This window comes from Myotis davidii, unplaced genomic scaffold (genome assembly GCF_000327345.1).
Source record: "Myotis davidii unplaced genomic scaffold, ASM32734v1 scaffold73, whole genome shotgun sequence".
Classification (NCBI taxonomy): Eukaryota; Metazoa; Chordata; class Mammalia; order Chiroptera; family Vespertilionidae; genus Myotis; species Myotis davidii.
Genome location: NW_006286675.1, coordinates 1,955,012 through 1,965,185, shown reverse-complemented (window position 1 = coordinate 1,965,185; position 10,174 = coordinate 1,955,012). Strand labels below are relative to the sequence as shown.

The 10,174-nt window shown below is 40.2% G+C and overlaps 1 protein-coding gene across 1 annotated transcript in view; it reads left to right on the top strand.

Annotated features, from left to right (window-relative positions):
* Nucleotides 1-9,732, top strand: part of RAD18 (RAD18, E3 ubiquitin protein ligase) — a 62,944-nt gene extending 53,212 nt beyond the window's left edge. The window contains exons 9-10 of the mRNA XM_015560350.1: nt 2,008-2,070; nt 9,604-9,732. Coding sequence (XP_015415836.1) covers nt 2,008-2,070; nt 9,604-9,703 — 163 coding nt within the window. The 3' untranslated portion in view covers nt 9,704-9,732. The remainder of the gene's footprint in view (nt 1-2,007; nt 2,071-9,603) is intronic.
* The last annotated feature ends 442 nt before the right edge of the window (nt 9,733-10,174 follow it).

Below are 10,174 nucleotides of genomic sequence, written 5' to 3'. Positions count from 1 at the left end.
CCATGAGGGTGTGGCCATCCTGGGTGAGGGGCTGATGGCTGTTTGCAGGCTGGCAACAGCCCCCAGCCACCCAAGCTCCCAGTGGAGGCTGGCTGGAAGCAGGTATCTGGAATTTATTTAGCTTCTATAATTGAAACTTAGAGTCCTTGAGTGGAGGCCACAGCTGGCTCAGGGCAGGTGGGAAGCTTGGCTTCCTCCATTGCCCAGGCAACCAAGCCTCCTGCTTGCTCTAGCTCCATAGCTGCCGGCCGCCATCTTGGTTGGGTTAATTTGCATATAGTCGCTCTGATTGGTTGGTGGGCATGGCTTAGGGCATAGCAAAGGTATGGTCAATTAGCATATTTGTTTTTTATTAGTGTAGATTTTGTCAAGCCACCCATGCTAAAAGCTACTACCAAATGAGAAGCCTTATTCTGAAAAGCCTTGTTCTGAAAAGAACTATGGTGCTAGCTATATCAGAGGGTCACCAGACCTGGGGTGCAATGGGAATCCCCACATGGGCCATTATATAGCACATGGACCACAGTCAGAGGGGGGCCTGCAAAGAGCTCCTTGAGAGTTTTGGGAATTTGGGTGGAAATCCTGTGAGTAAAACATTTTCGACAGAACTGTATTTGCTTCAAAGTGTTTCGTCAGAAGCGGTTGAGAATGATTCATTGGAACTTTAAATCTACAATTTTTAAACTCTTTTATCTACTAGAGTATCATTAGAAATAGGATTGACACTAACATTTCCAAATCTGTTGTTTCTTACCTGAGAATGAGCCTTTTATTCTAGGCTTTTCCATCCTGTGGTAGTGACTACTACTTCTGAGTTGTCCCATACAGTGCCTCTGACATTCTATGTCTTTCGGTATCTAAAGAAATGCTTTTTAGGTAATTGCTATACATGTCTTTTTTAAAAAAAAATATGTATTTATTTGGTAGGGATTTATTTGCATAAGAACAAGATGCTAAAACCTTAAAATAGTTTTTTCTTATAACGAAGTAAATACATGAGCCTTGGCTGGTAGGACTCGGTTGGGCGTCATCCTATGCACCAAAGGTCACTGGTTCAATTCCTGGTCAGGAACATGCCTGGGTTGTGGGCTCAGTCCGCAGTAGGGGGCATACAGGAGGCAGCCAATCGTTGTTTCTCTCTACCTCCCTTTCTAAAATCAATAAAAACATATTTTTTTAAAAAAGAAATAATACATGCCCTGTATAATTTTCTTTACCCTGCACAGATAGGCCAGAAATACATAGTACTTTAAGCCAGGTTACATTATAACAAATTCCATTATTAGCACAATTAAAATTAATTTAATTTTACTTTACTTTGTTTACAGAGGGAGTAAAAGCCACGTTGGAACTTAGTATCTCTTGTGAATCTCATGACTGGAGTGCAGTTTCTAAGACACAATTTGAGCCCTGGCTGGGTGGCTCAGTTGATTGAAGCATCCTCCCATATACCAAAAAGGTTGCAGGTCAATTCCCGGTCAGGGACCGTACCTAGGTTTTGGGTTCTATCCCTGTCGCATATAGGAGGCAACTGATGGATGTTTCTCTCTCTCTCTCTCCCTCTCCAACAAAAACCATCATGATTTGATCTTGGGTTGCCATACGAAATTTAAAAGGTCTTTGACTATATTCCATTTGAATCCAGGTTTTATGTTGAGAGATTTATTTAAGCTTTTGTATGTTTTTCATTATTATTGCTTATAAAGGTTTCTTTAAAAAGTAGCTTCAAATATTTAAAGCACACAATCGGATGAATTTTGACATGTATATATAAGTATACAGATATGAAACCATCCCCATAATCAGGATGGTGAACCTTTCCCTCACTCCCAAAGTTTTCTTTGCTACTGTGTAACCCCTCCTTGTCCACCCTGTGCCCCTTACAGGTAACCACTGGTCTGCTGGTTTGCTGTCACTATAGATTAGTTTATCCTTTTTTAGAATTTTATATAAATAGAATCATACTGTCTTTTTACTGTCTGGCAATATTGATGTATATCCCTTTAGTTCCAGTTCGGACATCATAAGAGATATTCTTGAAGAAGAGGAAGCCTGGGAAGCATCACATAAGTGAGTTCTCGTAATTATTCTGTGTGCATTTTGACTGAAAAATTACAATTCTATACAGTTGATTTTCAAACAAAAGAATGTTTGTGCTCTCTGATTTAAGAAAGGAATAATTCATACACCTCCAGATAAAGATTTCCAGTTTATTACTTGTTTCTATATATTTCTGCTTATAAATGGAATCCCAAAGTAATAACTCTGAATATTTGTCAGGAGTTGTTTTTCTAAAGACAAATTGTTCCAATAGGTGATTATAGTTTGGCCTTAAGCACTGGCTCCAGAGTGTTCAGTGTAGAATAAATGCACTTTTACTTCTCCTGTAACACTTACGAATCTGCTAAGAAACGAGACTTTGGGGTGGGGGTGGGAGGCTATTCCACTTCCCACTGGTAGGTAAGCAGGAAAAGGACAGTGCCAAAAAATAATACATTTTCATTAATCTCCACCTACAGGAGTCACCTGTAGTACAGCAGGGAAAATTTACGATAATTTCATGATCGCATACCTCCCATAGGCCATTAGAATTGCCTAGCAGCAGTTCTCCTGTGCCTGCGATCACTTCTTTGTCCTGTTCTTCACAAGGATTATTTGAAAACTCAGCTTTTTTCGGCGGCTCCATCCCCCGAGCTGAAGACCTGGTTCTTTATAAGAGAAAACCAAAGCCATTATAGTGGGATCTTCATCTCTCCAAACATATAAATCTGCCTGCATTTGTACAGATTCAATCCTCATTTCCTCTTTCTATAATAAAGGGATGTCCTAACTCCTATTGGAGGCGAATTCCTTCTCCCTCATCCTTCTCTCTTGTCAGGAACTTGGCTGTGTCCCTTCCCTCTTGTTTAGGCAACCTTTCCTCTCAACTGTAATTTTTTGTTGGGTTTCCTGCATGCTCAAATCTTTCTCATCCTAAAACCAGCCAACCACATAGCCAACAGACAAAAACACCTTACTCAGCCTCATCTCGCTCATTCTCATCCTCCGGCTACTATCGTGCCTCTCCTTCCTTTCTTAATAGATTATCTCTACTTGTAGTCTCCTTTTCCTTATTTCCCACTTACTTGCTCTTCAACATTTTCAGCCATTCCCATCATTCTGACATAGCTTTCACTCAGGCCATTGAAGACGCCATGTTGCTAAATCCAGAGGACATATTTTAGACCTTATCTCTCTTGACTTCTTAGCAGTGTTTGCTTCTATTGACTTCTTCACCTTTCTTAAAAGCCTCTCTTCTTTGGCTTATGAGACACAATAACCTGTTTTCCTTTTGTTCAACTAGATCAGCGGTTCTCAACCTGTGGGTCGCGACCCCTTTGGCGGTCGAACGACCCTTTCACAGGGGCCGCCTAAGACCATCCTACATATCAGATATTTACATTACGATTCATAACAGTAGCAACATTACAGTTATGAAGTAGCAACGAAAATAATTTTATGGTTTGGTCACAACATGAGGAACTGTATTTAAAGGGCCAGAAGGTTGAGAACCACTGAACTAGATCATTAGTTGTTGATGATTAAGATTAAATTGATCTCCTAATAAATTTATCTCTCCTGCCAGCTCCTCTCCTGAGCCCCAGATACATATATCAACTACCTACTTGATGTCTTTTCTTAGATATTTTTAAGACTCTTCAAAATCAACATGTGCAAAGCTGAACACTTGACCTTATCTACTCTTCTACACCCCCCTATATCGTTTTTAAAGCAAATTAAAAACATGATCCTCTTCTGTTGTTCCCTTTCAGCCAATTTCTTACACCCTCCCCTCGCCCTTACAATATCTGTCATTCTTGATATCCTGTTTTATAGTGCCTCTGTGATCACTCCTATAGATATTACTTCTTAAATAGCTCTGGGATCCATTCATTTATTTCTACCCCCCTCATCACCCTAGTTCATGCTACCATTGTATCTTGATTGGGCAATAAATTTGTCTATCCTTATTTTCTGGCTTCTTTACAATCTCATCTTCCATATTGCAGCTAGAGTGACCTTTGTAAAATGAAAATCTGATCACTGTAACTTGTCTCTCTACTTGAAAAATAGCAGTAGCTTCTTCTTCCTTTTAGGATTGAGAAGGGACTCTTTAATATGCTTGAAAGGTCCTGCATGATCTGGTCTTCTCCAGTCTTCTGTTTTATCACACACCTGTGCGTTTCCTTTGTTCCTCTGATACAGGTGTCTCTTCATGCCACATACCCACTCACCGCAGGGCCTTTGAACACGCATGTCTCTACCCAGAATGTTCTTCTCATCTTCCTTCTTGTTTACCTTTACCCTTCAGGCCTAAACTCGAGACCTGCTTCTCATGGAAGTCTTCTCTGGCCTTACCTTCTGGATCATGACCCACATGATCTAACCCACAATAAATACTTTACGTGTGTGCTCTCATTTAAATAACATAACAATACTATGGTGTATGGTTATTCCTTTTGATAATGAGGTAACTGAAGCTGAAAGAGGTAAGTATCCAGCCCAATGTCACTTAGCAGTAAGTGATGAGTGATGGAGCTGAGAGTAGCTTAATGTGTCAAAGTCAACACTTTCAACCTTTAAGCTATACTATCTTTCCAAAGGAGAGGTTTGCTGTGCTATTGACGTTTTGTAATTTCATAGCTGAGTCGCTAGGAAAATGGAAAAGTGTGGTGTATCCAAGGAACACAACATGAGTAGGTTTATCAGACTAATGAGATATTTGATGGTTCAAACTAGTGTTGCATGAAAGTTTGAGATTTTGGCTGCATTGCTTTCAGCTAAGCATTATTTAACTTTGCATTCTGGGAGAGGAGGCCACTCCTTTACTAATCATGTTCTCTTTTATTGGGAATCATCCTGATACCAACAGCTATGACAAGCTGTAGCCCAGAATTCCTGAGCCCAAGTTCGTTTTTAATAATGGTGACCTCTTAAAGTCATTATTGATAAGAAAACACTTAGCAAACAAACCCCATCACTTGACAATAAATGTTAAAGCTGGAAAAGTGTAAGCGCTCCTCTAGTCCAGTCCCCTCATTATGTGGAGAAGGAAGCTGGGTTCCAGAGAGGTAAATTGACTAGGTCGAGGCCCACAGCTAGCTCGTGGCACTGCCAGGATCAGAATCCAGGACTCTTGACTTCAGCTGAGTGCACAATAGTGTAAATAAGCTTATGCTATAATGTAGCTTTATTTATTTGTTTTTTGGATTTTTTCTTTAGAGGAGGGGAGAGAGAAACATTGATTTATTATTCCATTTATTTATTCTTTCATTGGTTTCTTCTTGTATGTGCCCTGACTTGGAATTGAACCTGCAACCTTGGGACGATGCTCTTAACTGACTGAGGTACCTGGCCAGCGCCCCATATGTAGCTTTAGAGGCAGAATCAGGAAAAGCCTCCACAACTTTACTTTTCTTTTTTTAAAAAATATATTTTTATTGATTTCAGAGAGGAAGGGAGAGGGAGAGAGAGAGAAACATCAATGATGAGAGAGAATCATTGATCGGCTGCCTCCTGAACGCCCCCTATTGGGGATCAAGCCCACAACCTGGGCATATGTGCCCTTGACGGGAATCGAACCTGAGAACCTTCAGTCTGCAGGCCCACGCTCTATCCACTGAGCCAAACCGGCTAGAGCCACAACTTTACTTTTCAACAAAATGTAGCAATTCTATACGTATCTGTGTTATCCTTCTAAGCATATTTTGTTATAAATTAATATGTTAATTATATTCCCCAGGGCAACCACTAAGAAATTTAAAATATAATAAAAGAAATGCAGTGGGATTAAAGTGGTACACTAGAAAATATTTAACACCAAAGAAGGCAGAGAATAGAGGAACCACAAAAATGACATAAGCACTATAGAAAACAAATAGCAAATGACACTCATAAATCCTGCCTTGTCAGTAAATACATTAAGCATAAACGGATTAAACCTTCTATTAAAAGGCAGAGATTGGCAGAGTGGATTTTTTAAGAAAAAACATGATTCAACTATATGCTTTCCACATGAGATGCACTTTAGATTCAAAGATAAATAAATTGAAAGTAAAAGCATAGAAAAAGATACACCATGCAACAATAACCAAGAGAAAACTGCCATTGCTAATTAATATTAGACAACATAGACTTTAAGACAAAAATGTAACTAAAGACAAAGAGATATTTTATAATGATAAAATGATCCATCAGGAAGATACAGTAATTATAAGCATATATAAATCTCAGTACATAAAAGCAAAAAAGATGAAAAAAACAAATCCCAAGAAACCCCTACAAGTTAGATGAGAAAAATGATGGAAAAAGAAACCACCCAGGGGCAGCAAGGAGCAAAAGCCCATCAACAAATTATTGCCGATGGGCCTGGCCTCCTGTTTGTGGGTGTAGAGCCAGGCAAGCTGAACGCAGAGTGGGCCTGTGGACTTGCCTCCTGACAATGATCGTATTCATCTGAGGCCTGGCCTATAGTGGAAAGAAGGATGATTCCTTGAGACAAAAGAACCTGGGAAGCTCCCTGCCTCTGCAAGTCTCGGGCATGTATACAGGCTCCAGTCTGTCTGTTCATGTTCCCTTTAAAGTGTGGTGCCAAGAACTGAATGCAGTAATTGTTACAATGAAGAACTCATCCAGAGTCATCACTCTGATTGTTTTGTCTTGCTTATTTGACTTCACAAAATCTTAGGTTTAATCTGTTTGCTTATTGACCGCCTTTCACTGTCCATTCCTTCTGAATCTAGTGTCCCTCTACTACCATTAAACCATGGCTTCCTCTCCTGAATCTGGGAAATCATCTCTGGGCACATTTATTATCCTTCCTACTTTTCCTCTTCTAAGATTCAGCTCATGCCTCTTGTCTATGAACACACATTGAGTCGCCCTTCTATTTAAGTAGAAAGAAACCAAAGAGTTTTCTCTCATCTGGTGACAAAGCCAGAGACCTATCCTTCTTAATAGACCTTTATCCAGAGACAGAAATAGATTTATCCCAAGGAAGTTGGCATGTTGGCCAATATGTTTTTCTTTCCTTTGTTCCATTATTTCTAAGAAGTAAATACTAATAAAATCAGCAAAAATTACTTCTGAGTATTAGAGAAGGTAAATATCATTTAACTAATATCTCTCAAATTCCTAATATGTGCTACATTGTTATAAATTAATATGACAGTGGTACTTGTTATATTAGGTACTTTCATTTTCATTTTATTATTTAATCCCTGTGATTGCACAGAAGAGAAGAAACTTTACTCACTGTGTTTTGTGAGAAATCTGAGCCCAGAAGGATGGTGAATTGTCTTGAATCTCCTAAGCCTAAGCCTAGTGCTTCTCCCACTGTGCTACAGCTGTGAGCTGGCACCACATAGTAATTCTCTGGACTTAGTTCTTCATCAGTTTACACCCGGTAATAAGGAGTCTGGTTCCATTATTTTGTTTGCTGGCAACTTTTAGGTCTTAACCCTTCCTCTTCCTCTTCTGTCCCACATCTGGACAAGCTGATAGGAAATCCTGGGTGCTCCCTCCTTTGGTCCTGGCAAACTGTGCAAGTCCCTGTCTGTCTATGGGAACCCTCTCTCTTATCCCACCCAAGGCAGTTTCCATTTTCAGACCAACTTTGGAAGCCTGCCCTGCTCTCCCCAGAAAAGCCTCTTTTGTGAGTAATAAACCTTTCCATACTGTGATTCTAGTACCAGTTCTGATTTGGGGGAGGTGGTGTTTTCCCAAGCTAAAAAGCAATTCTAGAATACCAGCTGGGTGTCCTATAATTCAACTCAATTTTTTAAAATACGTTTTTTTTGGTTTTTAGAGAGAGAGGAAGGGAGAGGGATAGAGAAAGAGAAACACCAATGAGAGAGAAATATCCACCTAGGAGTGGCATTCATTACAGGCTTGTATAGGAAGTGTAAGTTCATCCTATAAGAAACTGCCAAATTGTGTTCCACCAGCAATGTATGCGAGTTCTAGTTGCTTCATATCCTGGCCAGTACTTGGTTATTGTTTTACTTTTTATTTTATTAAGCCATTCTAATAGATATGCAGTATTTTATTGTTTTAATTTGCATTTCCCTAAGGATTAATGATGATGAACTTCCTTTCATGAATGCCAAATCATGGAGGCTGGTATTTTATCCTTGGGTTTTTGATGAAATGCCTCCTCAAATCTTTTGCCTTTTTTTCTGGGTTCTCTTCAGTCTTCCTGCCCTGCTCCCCACCTTTCTCCTGAGCACCTGGAGGAAGTGCCTGGAAGAGAGCCTGCAAGTGTCTGTGGACCCCCTGTGGCAGGGCCTCAGTACTAGCCCCTATCTCAGAATCCTTCAAATGAACTAACAAGAAAATAGTGACAAACTCCTAGATGGAGAGCAGGCTGACAGCTCTCAGGGATGAAGGAGGGGTGGAGGGATTGGGATAAACAAAACAAAACAGAACAGAAAAACTCATGGCCAGGGACAACAGTGTGGTGATTGCCTGCTGTGTAGAGGGCAAGAATGGAGGGAAGTGGAAGAAGGGATACATGGTGATGAATGGATGGAGACTTGATTTGGGGTGGTGAACATACAATACAGTGTCCAATGATGTGTTGTACAATTATGCACCTGAAACCTGTATATTTTTTTTAACCAGTGTCACCCAGATAAATTCAATAAAAAGGAAAAAATGTCAGCTGACAGCCACCTCTTTCTCAGTGCTCTGCCAGCAGTGAGGGGCTTATCTTTCTTTGGAAATTTGTTTTCATGCCTAACAGTCTCAGCTCTCTGATAGGATCAAGAAAAGTTATGATTATTTTGGACTATCTGGCTTTGTTTGTTATTAGAATGGGGGCAGTTTAGGGGTTTTTTTTTACAGCTTTCTAACATGTTAAGTAGAAGCTTAAACTGTTAGATTTTGATTCAGAAGAAAGAGGTTCAGTTCCTGGCTCTGTCACTTATGTCTGTGATCTTTGGTAATCACTGTTTTCTCAGTTGTAAAATGGGAATAATAATTATCATATTATTTATAATTATAGTATCTACACTAATAAAAGACAAAGATGCTAGTTGACTGTACCTTCACTACGCCCATTAGCCAATCAGAAGAGTATGCAAATGAACCCAACAAAGGTGGCCGTTAAATTTGCATACTGCAGGCAGGGTTGGCAGTGCACCACACTGCCCGCGGGATCTGGGATTCGAATCCGTGACCTGGCAAGGGAGTAAAGTGGAGGGGAAGGGAGAGAGCCCAGGTGGCAGAGAAGGGAGGGATCCGAGGCCGAAGCGGCGAAGGGAGGGAGCGAGGCAGCGGAGCAGGCTCCCTTCTCCGCTTCGCTCCAGTCTCAGGAAGCCCTATTCTTACAGGAATAGGCCCGAGGAAGCCCTATTCTTGCAGGAATCTTCCTGCAACGGGCCTCTAGTAATATATAATAATAATAATTATTATTATTATTTTAACAGATTAGTCAGTGGAGTAGAGGGCCATTTAGAGGTTTAAATGAAATGATGTCTGTGAAAACACTTGTAAACTAGAAACTGCTATAAATAATAATGATCATTATTTCCTAAGATGTCAATTCTATTTTACTCTTTTCAGAAACGATCTTCAAGACACAGAAGCAAGTCCAACACAGAATCGTCGGACAAGACCAGAAAGTGCTGAGATGGAGCCGAGAAATAAGAGGAATAGAAACTAGTGTGGCTTTGGCGACTTTCCCAGGGCAGTGATCCGAATATGGTACTTTCTGTTGCCATATAGATTTCATATTTATAATGCCCATGTAAGGGTGTACATTCTAAATATTTTTAACCAACTTTTCATTCTTTTCTGTCTTTCTTGGGGGAGGGGGTAGTTACAAAACATCCTCACTTGGTCAGTTACCTTTTGCTAGGATATCTTTCTCTCAAATACTGACTTCCCATGTTCACCAGCTTTGCACAGTACACAGGCTTTTTTTGCAAAGGTTTTCTTGTTTGGCTTTGTTTCTAAATTTCAGAATGTCCTTAACGCATTCTCCTTCTCTTCCATGGAGAAACCCACTTCAGAAAGGATTCTTCAACCTTTTACTACAGGAGCAGTCGAGGAGTTAAGGCCTCTATTTCTAGAAAGGCAGAATGTCATAACTCACATCCTTGGTGTCAGCATCCTTGGTGTGCGTGTGTGTGTG